The 26,736-nt window shown below is 46.6% G+C and overlaps 1 protein-coding gene across 1 annotated transcript in view; it reads right to left on the bottom strand.

Annotated features, from left to right (window-relative positions):
• Positions 1-5,298: 5,298 nt before the first annotated feature.
• The window catches only part of SOCS7 (suppressor of cytokine signaling 7), a 40,559-nt gene continuing 19,121 nt past the window's right edge, over positions 5,299-26,736 (bottom strand). The window contains exons 4-11 of the mRNA XM_056864633.1: positions 21,444-21,508; positions 14,880-14,984; positions 12,533-12,637; positions 9,007-9,137; positions 7,323-7,491; positions 6,942-7,070; positions 6,321-6,456; positions 5,299-5,424 (exon numbers count right to left, since the gene is read on the bottom strand). Coding sequence (XP_056720611.1) covers positions 5,304-5,424; positions 6,321-6,456; positions 6,942-7,070; positions 7,323-7,491; positions 9,007-9,137; positions 12,533-12,637; positions 14,880-14,984; positions 21,444-21,508 — 961 coding nt within the window. The 3' untranslated portion in view covers positions 5,299-5,303. The remainder of the gene's footprint in view (positions 5,425-6,320; positions 6,457-6,941; positions 7,071-7,322; positions 7,492-9,006; positions 9,138-12,532; positions 12,638-14,879; positions 14,985-21,443; positions 21,509-26,736) is intronic.

Genomic DNA, 26,736 nt, shown 5'->3' with positions numbered 1-26,736 from the left:
CAGTCACAATGCACTCGCTGTTCAAGGAGGCACAACAGGCCAGGAGGGCAGGAAGCAGCTGTAACGCCCTCCCTGCTCCAGCTGTTGGGAAGAGGGTCATTTGACACGATGAAAACTCCAAGGGCAACTGGGGGGGGGGGTAACGTCAACAACACGCCCCAGGCCCGCCTGAATGCAAACATTGACAGACAGGTCAATTGATTTGAAAGAGATTTCAACTAGCTCTTTCCGAGCTAACCACTTTCCTTTCTGCTACTAAGGAACAGAAAGAGATGCTGCATCAGAAACCAACCAACAAGCCGAAAACCAAGACGTGTGCTCAGAGGCAGAGGACAGGAAAGCCATGGGGCAGAAATTCTCGCTTGCACATTAGTCGGGAACCACTCGCACATTTCAAAAGAGCCCTGTCCGGACAGCCTCAGAAAAGAAGAAGTTCAAAAAATGGAAATGCAGAAAGAAAACCCATGGTGACAGAGTTAACCCAGCCACCGGAAGCCAGGTAACTCCCTGTGAGTTATTTACACAGGATCAGATTTTGCTTCCCAGTCATAGAGTCAACAGGATTCAAAAGTCCCAAGAAGGAATTCAGCAGGACAGGAAGCCGGTGGGGGCATCAGGCACAAGACCTAAGGAAGGGTTTGTGCGTGTTTGAACCACATTTAACGGGGGGGGGGGAGAGATATCAAGTGTTGGCTTTAGGAGTGGAGGGGGGGACCTCTAAGCCTCATCTTGTATTTGAAACAGGGAAGGTATCAGGGCGGGGGACTTTAAATCCGTCACGAACTGGGAAGGTGGCAGTTTTGAATGCTGCAAAGAAGGCAGACACAACGAACTGGGGCTAAAAAAAGAAAAACATGCCATTTGTCCGTTTGCCACACTGAGGCCTTTGAAGCGACAATATGCCGGTAGCCATTTTCCTTGGCCGACAGAAGTAGGTGAGGCTTTTCTCTAACCCCCGTTGCTTGCAACTAATCCCAGTGCCTTAACACTCTTCCTTGCAGGTAGGCCGGAAGCTGCAAGAACATGGTCATACAGCGGATTGTCTTCCAGGGTAATATCAGATACCACAATGTGAGACCTGGAGGGCCCACCCCCCACTTGTTTTATTTAGGAACCCATACCCAGCTCAGAGCTTCTTTGGCTTCAGGTTTAGGTGCCCATCATTTAGGTCCCACTTGGAGACACGACTCCCAAGGCAGCCCAAATGAACATAGCACCAGCGTGTCAGAACAAGTTCTAAGAACCGTGCCCAACTAGCACTGTCAGAACGGTCCCCTCCCCAATGCCTAGAGAACTGCTGCAAAATCATTTAGGACTCGCCTCAAACAAACTCAGTACATTTTTCAAAGGAAGTATTTCACAAACCACATCCCAAAATGTACAGAGATGGACAACAGAAGACAATATCGGTTGAAAGGGTCAAAAGGAGCTTTGTTGCCTAGGCAGTCAATAGAAATTTTAGAAGCACATGTTTTTTTTGTGGGGGGCGGGGGAAGAAACGTGTGCTTGGTTTTGTACGAGTGTGCACGCAGGCACTTTGCATGATGGCAGTGGGGAGAAAATGCACACGGACAGGTAACAGAACTAAATTTCGAAATCTGCCTCGAAACGCAGGTAGCAGAACTAAATTTCGAAATCTGCCTCGAAACGCGCAAAGTATGAATCACAAAAGTCCACTGAAAAACTTAAACAGAAGGAACCAATGCTTTCTCCAAAGATTTAGCTTCAGCAGGCTTACTCTGTAAATTCTTCTTACAACCAAACGTCTTTAGGAAGTCCCATAGCCTTTGGGACTGTGAAACCCAGCGGGGTTTGCTATATCCAGTGTACAGAAGGCGGGCCTTTGAAGAAGAGGACTTCAAACGCGGAACAAGCTTTAATCCCCCCGGGGGGGGGAATAAATAAATAAAAATATAAATCACAGCTTTAACAAAAAAAAAGTCACCAAGAACTTCTGCTAACACACTGTCAGTTAGGGAGGGGGGCGGGATTCAGCACACAGGGTGAGCGGCACCTCTCGGACACCACAATTACTTCTGGACAATGAAGGGTTTTCATCGGGTTTTGTCCCGCTCCCGGTTATGACAGGAAACAGACGCCCAACCCTCCCCCATTCTTGCAGCCAACACATCATATTTAACAGATTTCCCACTAAGGCCAGAAGATATCTATCTTACAGAGGTTTTTTTCTGGGGCGGGGTGGGGGGAGAAATCCATGAACAACTGTTCCCCTTGTTCGTTCCTTCTTTCCCCTCCTCCCGCCGGGATCGGACTAAGGTGCTTTTCACTGGCTTCCTCACACGAACAGGTCAAAGAGGTGCTTCCTTTGGGGTGCCAGGGCCTTCAACCTGCTCGTTCAGTAGGGTCATTTCGTTCACGGGGTCGTGGGGGCAAAGAGGAGAAGAACTCCGGGCCTTGCAACACAGAGGTTTGCTTTCCAGACGTCCGTGTGGCATTTCTTTTTCGCTTCAGCCTTTCCGGGGCTCTCGGCACCTTCGCAATAAGCTGTTCGGACGAGTTTCCGGTTTCGCAAGGATGAGGCAGAGAGAGAGATGTGTGTTTGTTATTCAAAAGGTTAATGGCAACGGCAGCAAGAAAAATGCTCCAGGATGTTACCAGGGTCCCATTTTTCCATTCCGACGAAGGCAGCCGTGTTCTACTGCCTGACTCGGTTCGGACAGCGGGCCTTGCAATTCTCACAGTGCGTGAAATCCCACAGTGAGCTCCACCATTTCTCCAGGCTTAAGATTCTTGCACCAAGATGCCCTCCTTCCTTCGAGAGTGCAGGAAACCAGAGCGCCCCCCCCCCAGCTCACTGTTCTCTGCTTCCCCCCGTTACTGCCTCGATCCTACCTCCCCACCAAGACAACTGTTTGACGCAGCCAAAAACAGGGGTTCAGACTTCCACTTCCAAAACGCATCTCTCCTTTCAAACAGAATGACCAGACCGGAAATGCAGTTTCAAAGTCTCAGAGTCAGTTGGATCCACCCCACCCCACCTATCCCCACCCCTCAAAATACCAACAACTAAACAAAAATGTAAAATTGGCTCGCTATTCCCATGCCGGGTGAGAAAGGGAAAGGGGGGAGGGGAGAGAAGCACCAAAAAATAGAACTTTAACAAGAAAAATATTGTGACATTCTCCATCCTTGAAGGAGCTCCTGTAATCCAGTTGCATCAGATTCCAACATCCTTATGGAACCCGACTGAGGGGTGGGTCGGGGGGGGGGGAATCATGGCTCCCGTTCTTCCGCGCACAGCTGTGTTTGAGCCCCGGATTCACTCTCTCTGTAGGCCCAGAGACAGCCAGAAAGCAAAACGCCAGAACCGCTTTGCAGTGCGGCTTCCATCGCTTACAGGACATCGGTGTCCGAATTCCTAGTTCTGGGGAGCAAAAACACACAAAACAAGAGAAGTTTAGGCCACTGAACACAACTTTTAGTTATTTGCAATGCTAAGGAGAGAGTAGCAAAGCCTGTTTCTAGAAGATGCAATGTGAATCCTGGCCTGGAATGCAGAATTCTGATCTTGAAAGTTCAGCATGCCGCTATCTGCTTTGGTTTGCATTATAGCCGTACTTTAAACCAGTCATCGCACAGTAAGCAATTCAGAACACTGTAAGAGCAGCCATACGAAAAAATATTTTAAAAACGGCAACCACAGCAAGCAGTTTGGAGGCTGATCCCCAGAACTATTTCTTGACACCTTGACAAACATCAGCTTTTATATGCAAACTTTCTCTACCACTTAAGGAAGAATCAAACCAGCTTACAATCACCTTCCCTTCCCCTTCCCACAACAGACACCCTGTGAGGTCAGTGGGGCTTAGAGAGTGCGACTAGCCCAAGGTCACCCAGCAGGCTTCAAGTGTAGGAGTGGGGGAATCAAACCCAGTTCTCCAGATCAGAGTCCACTGCTCCAAACCACCGCTCTTAACCACTACACCACGCCGGCAACACAAAGACTCTCTATCCCCTGCAGATTGTGCTTCTATTCCACACAAAAGCAAAATAGATTAATGCCACAAAGCAGCTCCTAGAAAAACAAAACAGCGGATCGATGGTTAATGCTGTCTGGAATGGCCAGTATAACTACGTGGGCAACAGCTCTACATTTGATGAGTATGGAACCACCTCTATAGTTTTGAACAGCTTCTTAAATTCCAAGAGAGGTCCTTGGCCATAATAGTCCCCTTTTCTTTTTAACCCAACCTCAAAACAGACATGGTTCTACTTCTTAAGAGAACAGGTATAACTCAACACACATTCAGGACATGTGGTAAAGATTGTGGAGGCTGCTTTCACACACACTGAATAACGTACTTTCAATCCCCTTTTCAACGCACTTTGCAACCTGGGTTTTGCTTTGTGAAATGGTAGAATCCACTTGCAAATGACTGCTAAAGTGCACTGAACGTGGATTGAAAGTACATTATTCAACATGTGTGAAAATGCCCTCCGTATTCCAGTACATACATGTGGCCCTAGAGACCACCTGTTCAGCCCCTCCCCGCCATACCCTTATGCAGATACTTTATCTTCCAGAGACCTAGGGTTTGTGTGTGTGTGAAAGAACCATCAGGGAGATGCTTGACCTCTTACACTGCTTGATGTACACACATCCTCAAGAGCCCAGCATGTAATAGAAGGTGAAACATGGAAGCCATGTTCTAGTATATAAGGAATAAATAAACTTACAGGGAGCTTCATTATACTAGAAGGGCTTTTATACATTTTTTTACTGTTTATTATGACACAATTATATTATTCGGGTGTGTGCTAGATTATAACTCTATGACTGACCACTGAGGAAGGCCTTCTCAGGCCGAAACGTCTTTGGTCCTTTTTGGATCCTACTTTGGTCAATGTAAGACTGTACATCGCAGGTGTTTGTGTGTGTGTGTGAAGTGCCGTCAAGTCGCAGCCGACTTATGGTGACCCCTTTTTGGGGTTTTCATGGCAAGAGACTAACAGAGGTGGTTTGCCAGTGCCTTCCTCTGCACAGCAACCCTGGTATTCCTTGGTGGTCTCCCATCCAAATACTAATCAGGGCTGACGCTGCTTAGCTTCTGAGATCTGACGAGATCAGGCTAGCCTGGGCCATCCAGGTCAGGGTCGCAGGTGTTTAAGTTTGCATATATGAATGTGAAAATCTTGCCTGTGCTAGAGACCTTATGTTTTTAACGTAGACTGTGCACCTTATTCAAATTTCTATATTTGTAATTTTAGTATTTTTTTAGCTCAACCTCTTCGGTTTGGAGTTACCATTGGTGCCAGCAGCAAGGTGGTCGAGGGGGCCCTCGCTACGTCGAAGACTCCAGTTCTTGCTTCTGTTTGGAAACGAGCTGCGCCTCCTTCAGTGAAAGATACACCTCCTCTTGGGGGTCATAGTAGTAGAACTTGCGGATGTACGAGATCAGAGGCCTGGGTGGACAGGGAAAAAGCCGAGAGGATTTGTTAAGACATGACGACTCCAAAACAGAGGTTATTTCCCAAAGACGAGTAACTCAGATTCTAACTGGAGACCTAGCCCTACGAGGAAAGTTAGCATCCCCCCCTTCCATTACTGGAAGTAAGGAGGGGTGGGAGGGAAGGCCAGCGCTTGATATTAAGAGGGTTTGTGCATGCCAGGACATCTGGCATAAGGTGCTGTGACTCTCGCTATGCATGAAGACCCTTTGTGCCCCCGTGGCATCTTTGTGCTAGACCACTGTGTCAGACAACAGATGACAGGTTTTATCCTTCCCACCGATTGTCACTGTTCCCCACAAATGCGACAGGGAAGCTAAAGAGGGGCACAGTTAAGGAAAGGGGCTGAACCTGCTACTAAAGGTAAAGGTCCCCTGTGCAAGCACCAAGTCATTCCTGACCCATGGGGTGACGTCACATCCCAACGTTTACGAGGTAGACTTTGTTTATGGGGTGGTTTGCCAGTGCCTTCCCCAGTCATCTTCCCTTTACCCCAGCAAGCTGGGTACTCATTTTACCAGCCTCGGAAGGATGGAAGGCTGAGTCAACCTTGAGCCGGCTACCTGAAACCAACTTCCGTTGGAATCGAACTCAGGTCGTGAGCAGAGCTTTTGACTGCAGTACTGCAGCTTACCACTCTGCGCCACGGGGCTCCTTGAACCTGCTACTGGAGACCCCAAAATCCAGAAGGAAAGATTTAGTCCCCTCTCAACTGTGTGGCTTGGTTAGGGCTGGCTTTGATAGACTGATGGGAACGGGGCCGTACGTAAATAGTAGGGAACCTTGGAATGGAGTGGGAAGAAAGCAACGGCACCACCTGCTGATAAACGATGGACAAAAACGGGACCTACTTCGGGAGCGGGAGTTCGGGAATGTGGTCAATGCGAACCAGCTGCCTTATTCGAAAACGACAGAGGTGCTGGAGTGATTTCACGTTGCTGAACCTAGAGACGGGGTAGAGAAGCTGGACGGGAGTTGGAGGGAGACCTGCAAATTAGAAAAAAGGGGTGAGGGGTGAGGAAAGTGTAACAGCAGCAAGTCAGAAAGCTTTTTTGTCAAAATCAGGGTGAGTGCTAGAAACAGGTGAGAGGCAGCGTTGTGTAGTGGTTAGAGTTTCAGACTAGCATCAGGGAGACCCAGGTTCGAATCCCCGCTCTGCCCTGGAAGAGTGCTGGGTGACCTCAGGAGGCTAGTCACACACTCCGCCGCTCATGTGGAGGCGTGGGGAATCAAACCCAGTTCTCCAGATCAGAGTCCACTGCTCTTAACCACTACTCCACGCTGGAAGGAGAGGCCCCCTTTGACCACCTAAAAAGGCTACACTGGGGATCATGGGACATGCAAGGGGGAAAGGCACATGGGGTGGGGGCTTGTAGCATGGAAGGTGAGACTGGATTTAAAAAAAAGCTGGCTGGATTCAGCCCATGATTATTTTATATGAATTTTAAAAAGCTATTTTGATGTTCACACACCTGGAACCCGGGAGCGCAAGAAGTACAGAAACTTCCCATTCTTAGAGTGCATGATGGCCCGCTTGATGAACTCCACCACGGACTGGCAGCGGTCTTCAAACTTGGGGTGGCACCAAAGACTGAAGGTTCCTGTCCGCGACAAACCAGGCACAGAGGTTTGGTTTCATAGAAAGGAAAGGGGGGAAAGAATCATGCTTTCAGTACATGTGTGTGTAGCAAAAAACCTGCAAAATCACGACAGTCAGCGTAGAACCCTGACTCAGGAGATCTGGGTTCGAGTCCCACCTACACTGTGGACTCACCAGGGTGGCCTTCGGGCAACCCATTTTCTCAGCTACCCAAGAGGATGGCTGTGCCCTTCCTCCAGACCATCAGGCTCACCTCTGTAGTGCTCCATCCTGGTGTGGTGGGTAATGCCCTGTGACCGAAAGCTGAGGCTCAGAATGTACCGAGGATCAGAGCTGTCACGGACCAGGAAGGATCCGTCAGGTTTCCCTTTGAGCTTCATTTCGGCGTCCTCCCAGTTCATAGGTCCCCAGTACCAACCACACTGGGTTTTTTTAAAGAGAGAGAGAGAAATTTGATTCAAAAGATAAGCAAATGCTTGCTTTTCACAAAGAGCACAGTTAGCCAGTGGAACTCACTTCCACAGGATATTGTCGACTGCTAGAACAAACAGCAAGCAGCTGTACTATTTTGTGGAACACAGTTTTCTCCCCCAAAACCTATTCGCCAATCTTGCAGAGAGAAGCTCTAAATCAGGGGTCCCCAAATTTTTGAGCACATTTGGAACTTCCTCCAGTCCATCAGGCTCACCTCTGTAGTGCTCTGACATGGCATGGTAGGTGCAGTAACAAAACACCTGCCACAAAATAGCTGCCACAGGAGGTGGAGCCACCCCACAAGATGACTGCCACAGCTTAACTTCAGTAACACAGTGCAGATCCTCGTGCTGTGGTGGCAGCTGCTTCCAAAGCAACATTTCAAAAAATCCGCATAGCCAATCTAATCACCCACAGTCAACCAGAAGCCTTGCTGGGCAAAAGCCCTACCTGGCCCCACCTCCTTACTAAAAACACTTGGGTACCAGAAAAGGTGTCGGCGGGCACAAATGGTTCCCAGAGATACCATGTTGGGGACCTCTGCTCTATATTTTGCAAAGCTCACCTAACTACTGAGACATAAACGCAGGCAGCCAAGTTTATATTTTTAAAGCAAATTCTATCCTTGTAGGGAGTTTATGACGTAGTCAACAAGCCTCCCTTGATCTGGAGTGACAGGCAAGGAGCCCCTTGTGCTGGTCTAGTAATCCTTAGAATCATAGAATCACAGGGTTGGAAGGGACCACCAGAGTCATCTAGTCCAACCCTCTGCACAATGCAGGAAATTAACAACTACCTCCCTCCCACACCCCCAGTGACCCCAACCTCCCCCCACCATGCAGGATCCCATGGCCTTCCATAACCAGGCCAGCCCAGCAGCAGGTGACAAAGCCGCTGCTGAAACTCTTTACATGTGCAGATGCCTTTTTGTTTAAAGCATCTAAAGAGGATGCACTTATTTCCTAAAGAACTTTCCTTGGCTAACCGAGATTCATGACAGCTTATTTAGCATCCTTCCCACCCTCCTTCCCGCTAGCCCCCTTTTACTGACAAATGAATATCATGGTTTGCAATGTTCTGCAAAAGAAGAAATCCTGCATAGCAATATTTTTTAAAGTGACAGGGCCAGGCATCAGCTGTGGCTCGGTGGTAGAGCAGCTACTTTGCATGCAGAAGGTCCCAGGTTCAATCCCCGGCATCTCCAGTTCAAGGGACTAGGCAAGTAGTTGATGTGAAAGACCTCTGCCTGAGACCCTGGAGAGCCACTGCCAGTCCAAGTAGACAGTACTGACTTTGATGGACCAAGGGTCCAATTCAGTATAAGGCAGCTTCATGTGTGTGTTCACAACAGGCAAGTCCTTGCTCTCTAGCCTCCCTACAGGCATACACCCCCTTCCCCGAGCACGAGGCTTTCAGCAGAAGCAGCTCCACCGAATGTTGTTTTTAAAAAGAGAGGCCCTTACTTTTTCCAGCTCTCGTAAGCTAGCTGCAAAACTGCTCGAGTCAGGCCGATAGAGCGGGCACTGAAGGTGCTGTGCGGGTTGGCTGTGTACCGCTTCGGGCGCTCGGATAGGGATGATCCGGGGAAACGCGTCTGCAGGAGGGAAAAGAAAGGATGTAAGAGACATAAAATCCTGCTGGGAACAACCATGGAGGGGGGGGGGAAATCAGAAGTGTTTGGAGCTCATTGTTTTGTGTACCAAAATAAACTACAAGATCGCTGCCGCTGAAGAGCAAGGAGACCCCGCAGCGAAATCCATCAACTCAGGATTCCAGATGTTCTTCAGCTATTCCAGATACTACAATATTCCAAGCTCTTGCCCCCTCTACAAACTTCCTCCACAGAGCTCTAGTCCCCACACCTTCTCCCTGCATGACTTTGTACCACTAGTCTCCCCACTCCCGAAATAACACACACAAAGAATTCTGGACAGTGTATAAATGCACATTTCTCATCATCGTTAATAAGCTGGGAAGCCACACACTCAGATGGCAAACTCTTCACAACAGAACTTCTCACTGAAAAAGTAGAAATCTGTACTCTGCATATGGGCAAGAGACTCCCCAGGTATACATTCATTTTGACCCCCCTCTTTGCTATCATTAGGGGGACATATACACCTGCTTGCCTGACTGCAACCACATGGTACACCTGGGGGGCTCTGTTGGATGTTTTTGTCCTCCCTTTTCTCAATTTTATAGGGCTTTTAAATTGATGTTTTAAAGAGGTTTTACTCTAATTTTTTAAAATTTTGTTATGTAAGCCGCCCTGAGCCCGGCCTTGGCTGGGGAGGGCGAGGTAAAAGATTAATACAATAAATAAGTAAAATAAATAAAAACATAATTTCACAAATTATTATTATAGGGAGGGGCCGTGGCTCAGTGGTAGAGTATCTGCTTTGCATGCAGAAGGCCCCAGGTTCAGTCCCCGGCATCTCCAGTTAAAGGGACTAGGCAAGTAGGTGATGTGAAAGACCTCTGCCTGAGACCCTGGAGAGCCACTGCCGGTCTGAGGAGACAATACTGACCTTGATGGACCAAGGATCTGAATCAGTATAAGGCAGCTTCATGTGCTCAAACCCTAGTGTGATGACGGCCAGTGTAGTACTGCAGTTGGAGTTGGTCTCCCAGATTAGGACCTGGGAGTCCCAGGTTCAAATTCCTGCTTTGCCGTGGAAGCTTGATGGGTGACCTTAGGCCAGCCACACTCAAGCTACCCTACTTCACAGGGTTGTTGTGAAGATAAAACGAATGAGAGGAAAACAACGTATGCCACTTTGGGTCCCCACTGGAACGGGAAGTAGGACATAATGAAGTAAACAAATGAGGACTGAATCAATGTAATATTGAGAGCAGATGAGAGTCAATTACACTCAAAGCAATTAACACAAGTGCAATGTATTAAAACCAAATTGCCAAATAAAATAAAATAAAAATCCACAGCAACCACTAGCCAGGGAAGTTACAGGTCCTAACTGCTGTGGGCAAAGGGACGTCCATGAGGTCTTTTGGGGGGTTTCTCTGGGCAGGACATTCCATAAGGTGAATTTCACCCCCCAAAAAATCCCTCCCTGTATCCACACAGATCACAGCTCAATAAATTGGGATGGGAGGGAGAGCGGGAGAGGAGGAGAGGAACAGGACATGGAGTCAAGCCACATCATCAGATCTCAAAGGATACGGCGAGAGTTTTCTTAGAGAAGGAACAAAGCCACAGAGGGAGAGAAGCAGAAACTGAGGTGGTGGGGAGGGGAAAACAGAACCTGGAAGTAAATTCCTGGACAATCTGAGAAGCAGAAATGCCGAAGTGAGTCAGAGGAGACAGCAAGTTCAGTTTGCCCAGAGGCTGGAGAAGCAATGCACTCTGGTGCCTCACTTCCACTGAAATTTTGTTTCTGTGCATGAACAGAGGTTGGTTAAACCAGGGCAGTTACAAAGAAAAAGCAACGGATGGAAAAATAAGTATTTTGGAGGGGAGCAAAAAAACGTTTAATTGTTAAAATTAGTCTGATATATCCTCGACCAGACCAAAGAGCAGCATTCCAAATCCACCACCTCTGGAAAAGGGTTTAGGCCCAAGTATCAGCAAGTTTCATGAGGCCAGGAGTTCCATCGGTTGGAAGCCACCACCCTGGACAGATTTGGGCTGCGTGAACACCAATTTTTGCCTTTTACAGACCCGGCAACATCAGCAGGTTAGTTTGTGCCCTCAGAGACAAAGCTGAGAATAGGAAAGACTGCCCCGCCCTCTGAGATGCTTGTGACTTAGGGCTTTCCCTCATTTTCATTTTTCTCACTTCTACGTTCCTGTTTGTTCGGTCAGTTCTGCATATGTTTTGCTCCCTCTAGTGGTTGATTCAATATAAAGCAGCTTTAAATCCGGTGTAAATGCCTGCGGATTTAAGCTGCAGGTTTTTTTAATGCTGGATTTAAAGCTGTCGAATAAATCACTAGAGGGAGCAAAACATGTGCAGAACTGGAAATCCCCCACCAAAGAAACAGGAACTTAGAAGCTTGAACTTGCAAAACGTTTAAACATTTCGATCCTGGGAGTATGGAACTCAGAAGCAAGGAAATTGAGAATGCAAAAAAGCCCCAAACATAAGGTTGCCAGGTCCCCCTTTTCAATCAGTGGGAGGTTTTAGGGGGCTGGGCTAGGGCGGCCGTGTGCATGCGATAACATCACTTCCAGGTTTATTTCTGGAAGCGCCGCACTGCCGATTTAGCGCTAAAGCAGTCGGGGTGATGCAACGCTTCTGGGGGTAAACCCAGAAGTGGCGTCGTTGCGTGCATGCAGCTGTGCACACACATGACCGCAACTCCAGAGCAGCCAGATGGATTGGCGAACAATTGCCCTCCAAAACCACCCACCTGGCAACCCTACCCATACAGTGGGGCAGGCTTATTTTTGCTGATCGTCCAAACCATTCCCAACCCCCAAATGAGTCAAATTAATTGCACCCAAAAGCAACGTTTCCTACAATAGCAATTCTGGTTTAAAAATAAATCAGACTGCCCATGTCTGGAACATATGCATCGTCCTCATCAGCTGCAATTTAAAATCCCCTCCCCCCACACACTGACACACAGTTTTTGGTTCCCACATCAATAGTTGACTTTTATGAGAGGTCTTATGGAACTGCAAGGGGAACCACCAACTCCTATGGGAGAAGGACAGTTGTGAATTGTGAGGGATCTCGTAAGGGTTTGGTGCACAATAGATTTCTGTGCATATCCGACTGGGCCTTCCCAGATACATGCCCTCTGGGAAAAAAGCAGGTTGCGCAAGAAGCCAAGCGAGATGCAGAAGGAAGTAGCATGTACACAAACCGCTGTGACATTTTTGTCTGCCTCTTTTTTTAAAAAAAAATGGTTTTCATTCATGCACACTGCCTTGAGCCCCAAAACCCAAGACTTAATAAAAGGCCAGCTACAAGGCAAATTCGTAGCAGAAATTTGGGAAGCCCCGAGGACCAAAGCTCGACTGACCGGGGGCATGCGGTGGAGGTGGCGGTGGAAGAGGGAAAGACTGGAGGGACGACGACCCCATCGGACCCACCAAGACAGACGTAGGTAGTGTCCCACTGATATCGTCTAGAAGAAAACAAAAATGGAGAGGTTCAGAAAGAGGGAAAGCCACCAAAGCAAGAAGAAAGCTGGCACCAAGTTCTCTCTGTCTCTGGACTCCTAAAGCTGGCTTACACAGAGACAGACCTCTGGCTCATCTAGTTCAATCCTCTTCAACCTATTCAGACCCAACTTTTGCCCCCAGGTGATAGCTTGGAACCCGCTGGGCTTTGACCTAAGGCAGGAATCCATCTGACAGCATTGCCATGTGACCAGAAGAGGCGGGGCCTCCAAATCTGCTCGGGTTACGGGAAATTTTTTCTCCCGTTGAATGACCTCACCCAGATGTTTCACTGCTCCTCTCAGTGTTTGTGCTAACAAGCGAGGAAGTGTCATGCCCTCGCTTACTACACATGCGCAGTAGCACCAGGTCCTAACAAAAAGCAGCACGCAGACACCCCAAAGCATTTCTATAGGAGGTCATAGATCAGCAAGGGAAAATATAGCCCATCTGAGGTTTCCGACGTTATGGGTTGAAGACCACTGATCTAGTTCGGCATGGTCCACTGTGATAGGCAACAGCTCTAATACCTGCCACCCAAGATCTTCATTTTCTCCAGCGCCTGGCATCTCCAGTTAAAGGGGGAGAGAGGGGACAATACCACTAAAACAGATTCCAGAAAAAGCAAAGCGTGCACAGGAAGCTCTTGAATCCCCAGAGAGGAGCTGAAATCCAATTGTATTTCATGCTGTCAAACCCCTTTGCCAGAGCCACAGTTGATGCTCAGTGCAACTGTTTGTAAAATTAGGTAAGGTAAAGGTCCCCTGTGCAAGCACCGGGTCATTCCTGACCCATGGGTGACGTCATATCCCGACATTTCCTAGGCAGACTTTTGTTTACGGGGTGGTTTGCCATGGCCTTCCCCAGTCATCTACACTTTACCCCCAGCAAGCTGGGTCCTCATTTGACCGACCTGGGAAGGATGGAAGGCTGAGTCAACCTTGAGCCGGCTACCTGAAACCAACTTCCGTCAGGATCGAACTCAGGTCGTGAGCAGAGCTTGGGCTGCAGCACTGCAGCTTACCACTCTGCGCCACTGGGCTCCTTTGTAAAATTAAACCCAGGCGAATTTGAATCAGTGGTACAGAAGATGCGCTGAAGGCAGCCACAGCTAGTAGAATGTCATAAAAATGGACGGGATACCAACACCGGTTTTTGCCCAAATCTCCTCCTCAATACAGCTCCTGTTACACACAGCTTTCATCCATGCAGGCCCTCCATGATGCCCAACATAGCCTTTCTGGGTGGTCAAAAGGGACCTTCCTTCATTTTTCACAAGTGGAAGAAGAAGAGTTGGTTTTTATATGCCGACTTTCTCCACCACTTAAAGAATATCAAACTGGCTTACGATCACCTTCCCTTTCCCGCCCTATAACAGACAGCCTGTGAAGTAGATGGGGCTGAGAGAGCTCTAAGAGAGCTGTGACTGGCCCAAGGTCACCCAGCTGGCTTCATGTGGAGGAGTGGGGAAACCAACACGGTTCACCAGATTAGCCTTCACTGCTCAAGTGGAGGAGCAGGGAACCAAACCCGGATCTCCAGATCAGAGTCCAATGCTCCAAGCCACCGCTCCTCACCACTACACCACATTGGCCCTCACCCAACAGAAGCTACGTGAACCAACAGTCGGCCAAAGGCAGCGTCATACTTTTATATGCAGGCTCGTTTCCAAGTGTGCACAGATCGGGTCAGGACATCAGCTGTCCTTTGGGGTTGTTTCTTTTAAAAAAGGAAAATGTCCCCGGTCTTGTGGCTGGACAACCACCACACCGTTAAGTCAGAAAACCAAAGCAGGACAGCCAGGGGTGAAAGCAAAGAGGATTCAGAGTCCTGCATAACCCCTTACTCATGAATAGCAAAGGCAGAATTGTGTCGACGTGAACATGCCACGTACAGCTAGTGCAAGAATGTAGAATTTTACGTCTTGGAGCAGAGTTTGGATTGCATGACAGAGACCGGGGGGGGGGGCGCAGAAGGGAGGGGGGAGGAGGAGGAGAGTCCTGAGCACAGAAGACATACACACAAGGTTTCCGCTTCCCAGGGGGTTGTCGGAACAAAAGTATACAAGGCCTGTTGGAGAAAAAAATGGCACTCTCCAAAATAATCATCATAACGCAGAGGACCCCCCAAAAAAGAGATTGCCAATTTTTTCCCCTGGGAAACAATTCCATGGGGAAAAAATTGGAAGAGAAAGCAAGCAGGCAGTACCCAAAAGGCTGAGGCTTCGCCGTGGAGGTGGCGGCGGCGTGGGCGGGTGCGGGGACGTCAGACCGCGCTGAGAGATGTCCACATCCACCAGTGACACCGTCTCACCTGGAAGGGTGCACAAAGACAAAGGCCTCAGAACAGGGTTTGGTCCAGAGTACCGTGAGGACCTCATCACGCCAGGACCTCAGCCCACTCCACCCCCGACATTTATGCATGGAGCTCGGTCATCATACATTGTCTTCTGCTGTTCGACGGGCCATTTCCCCTGCCATGGAATGACTACACCACTATGGTTGCCAACCTCCAGTCGATGGCTGGAGATCTCCCTCTATTACCACTGGTCTCCAGCTGATAGGGAGACAATGGAGACAATGGCTGCTTTAGCAATTGGACTCTGTGGCATTGAAGTCCCTCCCCTCCCCAAACCCCACCCTCCTCAGGCTCTACCAACCAAATCTCCAAGTATTTCCCAATCCAAAACAGGCAACTCTACATACCATAGAGGACAAATCTCATGTACTGTCTTATACCTGGTAATCTACTTTCTGTATTAGAAGCTCAGAATGGCTTTCACATCTCTACGCTTTCAAACAATGCAAACTGCAATACTGGATGGACGATATAATAAAGTGCCAATAGCACAATGTATCTGTGGTTCTGCTGTAGAGGATTTATCCCATTATATTTTAACTTGTCCTTTTTATGAAATACCTAGGGAAAAATTCCTTCGTACCATACTAAACGGGTTAAACTCATTTTCTGACTAATAAATTAGTAACTTTATTGTCAGATACCAACCTATTTATTACTTACAGGATGTCACTTTTCGCTCTAGCAGCTGGAAAGATAAGAGCCAAACTGGTGCCAAAGAATGCAACTAGCCAGAATTGATGGCCAGCTAGCATATATTTTAATTATATTGTATTTTAGTATAACTTATACGGCATTTTGTATTCTATCTTTTATCCTTATTGTATAATCTTCTTGTTTTATAATTTAATATACCTTGTAAAGGCCTTTGGCTATCTATAAATAAATATTTACCTCCCTACCTACCTACCTTCTGTATTATTTATAGCAGGGGTCCCCAACCTTTCTGAGCCTAAAGGCGCCTTTGGAATTCTGACCCACAGCAGTGGCCGCAACCACACAATGGCTGCCACGGTAGGTGGAACCAGTCACTATTCTCTAACTCTGTAATCCTAGTCCCGTTGCACTGTTTGTTGGTTGTCGTATGCTGTCTGATCGCGCTGTTTAATGCCCTGTAACCTGCCCCAACATTCACAGAGAAAGGCTGACTATAAGTCAAGTAATTAAATAAATAAATAAAATGCCCAGACATGCTGGAGCAGTGTCATTTGCAATTGGAACAGCCCTGAAATGTCCCAAACTGGCTTCAGGACAACAAAGAAGCCGGAGTCCGTATTCCCATTCTGAGCAAGGGCACACTCCCAGGTAACTGGGTTTAATTTAGATTAGCTAGGTGTCTCGTCACAATAGTTCTACCGCTAGGAGTACTAACAGCAAGGTCAAAGGGAGAAGAGCTCACAGCCAGGCACCCTTTTACCATGCCTGGACCCCCTGCTCAAGCAAAGGAGCCCCTTGTTCCCAGCTTTTAATTTTTTAAAAAACAGAATACACTTCTGCATTTTAAGATGCCGCCACAATGAAGCAGTGGGGTTCTTGTGCATTAACAGTGAAGGGGAGGAATGGTTGCTTTGGTCGAGAGGAATGACAAGGGTGGCACGTAGCCAGCTTCCAATCGCTAGCTATATCAATTCTCCAAGCAGGTCAGCGTTCATTCATCCCACACCCTCCTGCGTTCGAAGTAGTTTACAATTACACAAAATTGCAAGTACCCATGCAGCAAATCCAGCTTCCAATAAAACACAATGTACAAAAACCTATACACAGATCTCCTACAGACTATACTAAAATACATATGTGCCCACACCCCTCTGCCCCTAACCATTACCTGGCTGAAAGGATGGAGTGAAAAAATTAGGTGGAATCTTCCCCCCATCAGTACACAACGCGCTTTATTTAACTAAGAAGTTAGGTTTATTATAACAAGAACACAAAATTGTATCAAGGAAATAAAGGGACTCAAAATAGAGATAAATGGAAATCCTTCTACGAATATATTAAAACCAAAAAATGATAACAAAACTTTATAAGACACAGCAGATTCATAATGGAGATCGAATATAACCTATCAAAAAGTTAATGTATTATTACAACCTATCAGGGGGCGGTATTAGATATGCCAACGTTGTATAACATTAATACACGTATTTATCTCTCTTTCTATATATATATCTTTTCTTTTCTTTTAATTTTATTCCCCTGCCCCTTTTTCCTTCTGTATCCCATTTTCTATTAAAAACCAATAAAAATATTTATTAAAAAAAAAAAAGGAAATAAAGGGACTGAAAGACGGGCTCTAGCTTCCAGTTCTTGCCCTAGACAGTATACTAGACACAGAGATTATATCCTACAGGACGAGAGAAGATCCATCACAAAAGACAGCACACTGGAGTAAAAAAAATAAAACCAGAATCTCTTGCTCTCTTACCACAGAAGGTAGCTGCTGCTATCTCCACATCCCACCCCTCTATCACCATGGGGTTTGGCTGTACGTTCATCGGAAACTTGGCTGCGAAATAAACTGGAGGGTACAACCCGATTTAGGCGCCCTGTGTATCGGAAAATCAAAGCCAATACACAGTCACGTCGAGGGTGAAACGAAGGGCACCAGCTCACAGCCATCCGTCCCTGCGAAACAGAAGCTGATTCCGATAACAGTGCGACCCTGAGTTTATACCCTTCCAAGTCCACTGAAGTTGACTGGCTTAAAAGGATGCAACTGATAAACCTTCAATTCGTGACTGGAGAGAGAAACTATGGATGTATATGAGGATGGCCAAATTAACAGAACTCCTACATGGAAAAGATATGGAAGAATACAAAAAAACTTGGGAAAAGGCCGTCATATACTGGGATAAACTGGCAAAAATGGATTTTACTATTTTAGTTAGTGAGTTATAGAAACAAGTTTTATTACTTTTCTATTTTACTGTTAATAATGTAACTGTTAAAACTGTTTAGACACTTCTTCGGAAGTCTGGTGATGGGTCACTTTTTTAAGGTGGGTGGAGGGTCAAAAGGGTATTTTTGTTTTTTGAACTTTATAACTTTGCAACTATGAATGTATTAACTAGAGCATACAATTGATACTCTTTTGTATTTTTATTTTCTTTTTATTATTGTATTTGTTTGTTTTGTTTTATGTAATAAAAATAAAAAAATAAAAAAAGGATGCAACTATACTCAGGAAAGCACAGTTACAAAAGGTTACCCACAGCTCCTATAACATAATGTGCTGTATTCCTAACAACCTATGACACCCTGTTTTAGCAATTCCTCCATCTTGGCAGCAAGGGAGCCAGCGTGGTGTAGTGGTTAAGAGCGGTGGTTTGGAGTGATGGACTCTGATCCGGAGAACTGGGTTTGATTTCCCCACTCCTACACATGAAGCCAGCTGGGCGACCTTGGGCTAGTCACAGCTCTCTTAGAGCTCTCTTGGCTCCAACTACCTCACAGGGTGTCTGTTATGAGGAGGGGAACGGGATTGTAAGCTGGTTTGATTCTCCCTTAAGCGGTGGAGAAAGTTGGCATATAAAAAAAACCCTCTTCTTCTTGTATATACTCGGGTATAAACCGACCCGAGTATAAGCCGAGGTGCCTAATTTCACCCCAAAAATGGGGGAAAATTAGGCACCCGCATATAAGCCGAGGGGGAAATGCACCCCCCCCCGCAGGCTTACCTGACCGGGCTCCAGGTGAGCGGGCAGGCAGCAGCGGCCCCCTCCCTGCGCGCAGGAGGCCCCACAGGCCGCTCCCAGGCTGCAGAGAAGGCGCGCGGGCAGGCGGCGGCCCCCTCCCTGCGCGCAGGAGGCCCCGCAGGGTCAGCTGGCAAGCGGGAGGACTGGCCCGGGTGAGGTGGGGGTGGGTGGGAAAGAAACCGCCGCCGCGGCGCAGAAGGCGCGATCGGGGGGGGGGGAAGAAGCCACCGCCGCGCAGAAGGCGCAATCGGGTGGGGTGGGGGGGAGAAGGCGGGACAGCCCGCCCATCAGCTGGCCGGCGGGAGCGTGCTTGGAGAGGGCCTGGCAGGCGAATTACCGTATTGACCCGAGTATAAGCCAAGGTGAGTTTTTTAAGCCAAAAATCATGGCTAAAAAACTCGGCTTATACTCGAGTATATACAGTAATTGCTCTCAGGACACCACCCTAGAACTTGTTTCCAGTATAAAAGGTTGGGTCCTGGGATATGAATAAGTGAAGAGTGCCTCTGAGAACATGCAGAATGCCTTTCCCTCCTCACCTGACTAGCTGCAGCCTGTCTCTAGTCCCTTTAATTAAGTAGCAAAGCTTGACTCCACAAATTTGATTCCTAGGCTTCTGCTAGCATCCAAGAATGCAAAATTACTTCACTGGGCTTAGTAAATAGGTTGTTATTTGGTGGGTTGGGGGGGTTGATCAGAAAGGATATTTTTGCAGTGTACCAAGCAGGACGCTTTGGGGGAGGGGTAACATCAGCCTCTTGCTTAGACATGTAAAATTTTGAAGCTGTGGGATGGAAGGGGAGACGGAAGATTCAGTCTTTGTCATTTCCACTTAAAAGCTTTCAGGTCTCCCCACCTTAACAGTCTTGAGAATTGCTACTTGAGTCTACGACGGTGGACTTGCTCACTAGAAGAACACCTTTCTAGAACACCTTTCTATGTTCATCATGCACACAAGCTCCAAAACGTACTGAAGCCACTTGGCTAAGGAAATGTACAAACCTACAGCTATTAACCTGTGTAGTCAGCGAATTTTGGAAGATTTTTTTTAATTGATCCACACTCATCCCCCCAAATGGTTCAGTCAGAAGAGGCCCCCATGGAGCCAATACTATTGTACTTAGCACTGAAGAAGAAACAGAGTTGGTTTTTATACCCCCATTTTCTCTACCTTTAAGGAATCTCAAACCAGCTTACAATCACCTTCCCTTCCTTCTCTACACAACAGACACCCTGTGAGGTAGGTGGGGCTAAGAGAGTTCTGAGAGAGCTGTGACTGGTCCAAGGTCACCAAGCAAGCTTCATGTGGAAGAGTGGGGAAATCAAACCCAGTTCATCAGGGGAATCAAACCCAGTTCTCCAGATTATGTCACCACGTGGTTTGCCTGCTTATACTTATTAAGTGACAACTCATCTTTCTAGAGCTTTTTGTTTAGCTAGACTGAATGCTAACCCCTCTATGGTTATGCAGGGCAGGATTTTGAATATACCACATCCAGACAGGACCTGTCCTTGCTCTTCTGGCTCTATCGATTCATTAGCTCATGGCCTCTTGGAATGCCGCTTTTACGAGGAACTTCGATCGAATTATATCTCTCCCCTTTTAAAATATAAATCTAATGCCTCTGCATCTGACATAATGCCTTTTTTACTAAGTGACAGGGATCCCAAGGCTACATTGTCAGTGGTAAGATTTGTTTCAGGCCTTATATCCCTCAAACATTAGATATATGCTGCTCATGATCAATGGATCAAGGAGCTTCTAAGGGATAAAAGGGGGGGAAAGTTCCCCAGATTAGAGTCCACCTCTCTTAACCACTACACCATGCTGGCTCTTAACCACTACACAGGGTCTTAACCACTACACCACTCTGAATGCCCTCTTATTCCCCCCTCAAATATGGGAAGGATTAAAAAGTTTATATTACCATCCTGCATATTATTTATATATATATATATATATATATATATATATATATATATATATATACACACACACACACACACACTCTCTCTCTCTCTCTCTCTCTCTCTCTCCCTCTCCATATGGGAGAGATACACTTCCATGCACACTCTTACATATGTTTTTATATAATGCTTTGGAAAATATACAGTTCTAAGCACAGTTATACCTTTCTGATCCCATCGGATTCAGAAAGGTGTAGCTCTGCTTAGGGCTTGAGAAGAGCGTAATGTTGTTGAATGCTGAAATAAAGAACCAACGAAAGAACAAAAAGAACGAACAAAAGAACGAGTCCAAAGTTAGTTATAGATTCTTCTAGCCCATCAGTCATCTAGACTTTTAAGAACTTCCAAGAACAACTGGTATTTTACAAGGGTCCTAACATGCCAACAAAGTTTTACTTAATTTTATTATTATTCTCATCAGCAGTTATTTACTTCATTTATAGCCCGCCTCTCTCACGGTGGATGGGTTTTGCTCACTTTCAGGACCGAGTGGGTACCATGTGTCAGAAAGGGATTGCCCGGACCTATAGAACTGTAGATAAAAAGTCTCCCAAAGTTACCAGTCCAAATAACATTTTTTTCTCCTAAAAGGATGCTCGCCCACAAACACTCCATAATACAAATTATTTGTGGCAGAACAACAGCTTGAAATAAAAATGTAAGAATTGAATGGCAACGTGTCACACACATAAGCGTTTGTAAAACCATAAGAGTTTTGCCAGGTGGGGGGAGAGAAGGAATCGACACTTACCCGTGAAGAGGGGTCCAAAAACAACGGGAGAAAAGGCACTTTGCGTTCGCATCAATCTCGGTTTTCTGCAAAAAAGGTCAGAGAGGGGAACCGGTAAGTAAGAGGACGCCAGGAGGTTCCTCACCTTTGGAACGCCACATCACGTAACCTCAAACATGCCCAGATTCCCCAACAGCCTCAGGTTGGGTTTAAGCGGGGCGGCTTCAAGAAGTGGGAATTTACCTGCATGGGAGGAATGCATGCTACAGCTGAAACCCCACTGCCTGAAGTCTTAAGTGGTATAGTCCATTCTACCCCCCTCATGCTCTCTCATGTGTGACTTGGGCCTACATAGACAGTACAATATAGTCACAGAATGGACTGCACCAGTTTAGATGGCCGGGTATGTGTGTGTTGAATTTTCTCTTGCATTTTGAAACAAAACCACACTCCCTGCAAAATAGAAAGACAGAAAAAAGCACAGAAAGGAGCAGAAAAACACACCCTGGTGCAGCTTTTTAGTAGGACACCCACTCAAAACCATGATATACACCCCCCTCCTGGCCCTTGTAACTCTGATGTAATTGAGACAATTACAAGGTAAAGGTAGTCCCCTGTGCAAGCACCAAGTCATTCCTGACCCATGGGGTGATGTCACATCACGACGTTTACTAGGCAGACTATGTTTACGGGGTGGTTTGCCATTGCCTGCCCCAGCCATCTACATTTTACCGACCTCAGAAGGATGGAAGGCTGAGTCAACCTTAAGCCGGCTACCTGAAACCAACTTCCATCGGGATTGAACTCAGGTCCTGAACAGAGCTTTTGACTGTAGTACTGCAGCTTACCACTCTGCGCCATGGGGCTTGTTGAGACAATTGTGTGTGTAAAGTGCCGTCAAGTCGCAGCCGACTCATGGCAACCCCTTTTGGGGGTTTTCATGGCAAGAGACTAACAGAGATGGTTTGCCAGTGCCTTCCTCCCATATCTTATTGTACTGTGAATTTTATCGGGATGTTAGAAATAGGTTGATTTTACCCTTGTTAACTAGCGTTTTTAGTCACCTGGATGATTTTGTTAATTTTTTTACTAAAGGACAAAGGTGTTAGTATTTCTTACACAGTGGTAAAGTTTTGTTATATAGCCAGTAGAATGCGGAGATCTCTGGCTGGTGTAACGAAATTGTAAACTTGGTTCTGTAAACTTGGTTCTGTAACGATATTTTTTAAGTTTTTACAATATTTTAAAGTTGCTGGTCAAATAAATTAACTGGACAGTAAATAAATTAACTGAACTATATACACACACACACCTGGACTCTGTGGTGGTGTGCTCACCTCAATATTTTGGTATTTCACCAAATTTTTGTTTAAACTATTTGGATCGTCTTGATAACCCTAAGCTTAGGAAAGTCTTTATGCATGCCAGGACTAACGCATTGCCTTCGGCGATCCTGCGTGGCAGATTCCTGAAAACACCCTACGCAGAAAGAGTCTGCAGGTATGGTGTAGGATGTCCTGACTCTCTGCCCCACATACTTCTGGATTGCCACTTCTGTAACTTCCCAAGAGAAAACCTTATAAAACCTCTAGTTTTGAACTTTTCCTCTAACAGTAGTAAAACGCTTTATAAACTTTTAGCTGATCGGGATCCCGAGATTACAGAAAACGTGGCAAGATTTCTGATGATAGCAGTCAATCAATGAGAACTTAGTCTGAAGAAGGACCATAACATCAAGGAATGAATTATATATAAATTCTATATTAATTTTTATCCTTTTATATTTTGTGAATTGTATTATGCCAATAAGAGCCCCGTGGCGCAGAGTGGTAAGCTGCAGTACTGCAGTCCAAGCTCTGCTCCCGACCTGAGTTCGATCCCAACGGAAGTTGGTTTCAGGTAGCCAGATCAAGGTTGACTCAGCCTTCCATCCTTCCGAGGTCGGTCAAATGAGGACCCAGCTTGCTGGGGGTAAAGGGAAGATGACTGGGGAAGGCACTGGCAAACCACCCCGTAAAAAACAAAGTCTGCCTTGGAAACGTCGGGATGTGACGTCATCCCATGGGTCAGGAATGACCCGGTGCTTGCACAGGGGACCTTTACCTTTTTTTTTTTTATTATGCCAATAAAGGTATTTGAGTTTGTGGTGGTGCAGAGTCCACCACCAGGCCCCAGGCTTTTTATTTTGCCATCAATTCTAGTTTTAGATTGCCCCTTGACTATCAAATGGACACAGACTTGGGGTGGGGACGACACTCTGTCTTGCCTTAATGCGCGAGCTGCCTCAAATACTGAGCGCCAGAGCAGACACACGTTAAATCCATCAACAACTACTAATTCAGTTCCCTCAAATGCTCCCGAAGCATGCTTGACAGAAGATAATTATTGCACTCTTGAAAAATAAGCTTTTTCAGCAACAAGTGACGTGCGCCTTCATCTTTAATCCAAGAACGTTTACCTCCGCTGTCAGAAACGCGTACATTCATCAAACTCCCCATATTCAGGCTAAAAAGCTATAGGACTAGCAATCCGCCTATCATCAAATTACATGCTAGAAGAATCAACGGTATCCAACAGGAGAGACTGATTTTCTACAAGGGTACCGGCACCCCAAAAGAGCCCCGTGGCGCAGAGTGGTAAGCTGCAGTCCTGCAGTCCAAGCTCTGCTCACGACCAGAGTTCGATCCCGACGGAAGTTGGTTTCAGGTAGCCGGCTCAAGGTTGACTCGGCCTTCCATCTTTCCGAGGTCGGTCAAATGAGTACCCAGCTTGCTGGGGGTAAAGGGACGACGACTGGGGGGAAAACTGGCAAACCACCCCGTAAACAAAGACTGCCTAGGAAACGTCGGGATGTGACGTCACCCCATGGGTCAGGAATGACTCGGTGCTTGCACAGGGGACCTTTACCTTTTACCGGCACCCCAATAAAATCTTTATATGAACTGATGGGTGAGCTCTGTCCACCCTCACGGATAAACAGTTTCACGTGAAAATGGCAAGGCATTCTCATATATTCATCACTTTACACAAGCTTATAAGAGTTATGACATTCTTACACATCTGTTTGCCTGCAACACAACATATTAACCCACGACATCTGTGGCACAAGAACCACCTAAAATATGTATATTTTAAGAGCAGGGGGGAAACGGCTCCATGAAAGCAGCCATTTTTAAGCCTACCTATGTCTGAATAGCTGATGACAATAATTTGGGGGAGGGATGGGCGTTTGCATGTGTCCTTTTATTGCCAATTTACTTTCCACCTCTACCCCTCCCCCATTTTATCCTAGCAACCATCCTTGTGAGGTAGGCAAGTGCAGGAGAATGAGGTGGTAATCACCCAAGTCATTATTCACCCCCAACATATATGGTGCAATCCTAAGCATGTATACTTAGAAGTAAACCCCTCTAACTTCAGTGGGACTCACTCCCAAGAAAGTGGGTTTAGGACTGCAGCTAAGGGGCTCACTCCTTCCAGAAGTTTCAGGTCTCCTCAGTTTGAAGCCTTCTCCTCCCTCCACCACTTTACTAGCTGCAGGACAACCCACCCCTCAAAAAGCATATGGTTGTCAACCCCACAGAATCCGCTACCCCAAACACTGTTAAAACTTTTGAGTCCAACACCAGATGATCCACTAGAACTACCCACAGACCCTGGTCTTCAAGAAACAGAGAATATATTACATAGCTCTTCTTTGCAGGGAAAAGGGAACCATTGCACGTTTTCAGCATATATTAATTTGTTCAGCTACGAACACTGAGTACTGGAGCAGCCAGAGAAGGAAAAAAGAAAGCTCAGTTTTACTACCGTTTAATTACCAGGAGTAAAAAGGCACAAAGTTGGTGAAATATGCTAAACCTCACTAAAGTCAAACCAAATACGCTCCTATAACCGCAGGTCCTTAATACCAATAAATGCAGTTCATATATCGGGGGGGGGGGGGAAGGGGGGTGTCCCTTTGTGCCTGACATAGTTTAATGGGAGAATAGTGGCCAGACTTTTCATGCCCCAAACTCATTCTCTGGCACCTCCACCTCCTCCCATATTACCCAGCCCACCAGGTGAGATCCTGTTCTCAAGACCTGCTCTCTGTGCCCCTGCCTACAGAGGTAAGGTGCATGGCGACCAGAGCCAGGGCTTTGTCAGTGTTGGCACCTTTCCTTCAGGATGCCCTCCACTGTCCTTTAGGCACCAGGCCAAAACATTTCTCTTTACCCAGGTTTTTGTTTCCTTTTTTTTTTTAAATAATCTGTTTTATGGTCTGAGGACTGGTTTATCAACTTCATTTTGGAGTGCTCTGTCCTGCACACTTTTATTGGCACGTTTTTATTGCTGTTTGCTTACTTCTTTTTTGCTGTTTTAGTTGCCAAGTAACCTCGAGCCGATCTGGAGAGGTGGTGTACAAATCTTCTAAATAAATTAAATGGATGCCTCGTTAAAATGGCAGAGAATAGACAGCCCTCCTAAAGTACTCCGTACTGGGCTTCCGAGAGCAATAAGACGTTAGTATGAAGACCTGATATATACAGTAGCCTTCGACCAAGTGTGATCAAGGGTTTCTCTAAGCCCAGTTCTAATTAGAAATGGCTCTCCAAGGTTACTAGCCATGGGGAGTTAAGGAAATCTCCACATTTAGAGGCAGTAAACCTCTGAAACACAGTGCTAGGGGAAAAAATCAGGTGAGGCCATTGGCCTCTTTTCCATAGCAACTGGCTGGCCATTGTGACGCAAGATCACTGGTTCCCAATCGGTGGTCCGTGGACCCCCAGGGGTCCACGAGAACTAAATTAAGGTCCGCAAAACAAAGTTATATCAACCCATAATAAATTAATATGATTAAAGTTTATTTTCAAATTCTCAGAATTTTTATTTTGAACCTTGGGGTCCCTGCACCGAACAAAAAAGTTCTAGTGGTCCCTGGTCAAAAAAAGGTTGGGAACCACTGCGCAAGATGCTGGACTGGATGGACCACCGGTCTGATCCAGCAGGGCTCTTCTTATGTCTCGGGGATCTGTCACCTTTTGCATATCAAAGCAAGAGCTCTCTCTACCGCTGAGCTACATTCCCACCTCAAGAGTGTAGACCTAGAAGCTTACACTAACTGACAGCTATAACCAACGGAACAAGAACCTGCCCGGGAACTGCACTATCCTAGGGAGAGCTGCTGCCATCAGATTTAGACGCGAGAGAGCCCGTTCTAATCCCGCACTCAGCCAGAAACTTCATTGTCTAGCCTCAGGAAAGAATCGTCAAGTGTTTTGTCCTATACACACACCATAGAAAAGGTAAAGGTAGACCCCTGTGCATAAGC

The sequence above is a fragment of the Euleptes europaea genome, chromosome 18, assembly GCF_029931775.1.
Source record: "Euleptes europaea isolate rEulEur1 chromosome 18, rEulEur1.hap1, whole genome shotgun sequence".
Lineage (NCBI taxonomy): Eukaryota > Metazoa > Chordata > Lepidosauria > Squamata > Sphaerodactylidae > Euleptes > Euleptes europaea.
The sequence above is the reverse complement of the archived record's forward strand: the minus strand, read 5'-3'. Positions and strand labels throughout refer to the sequence as shown.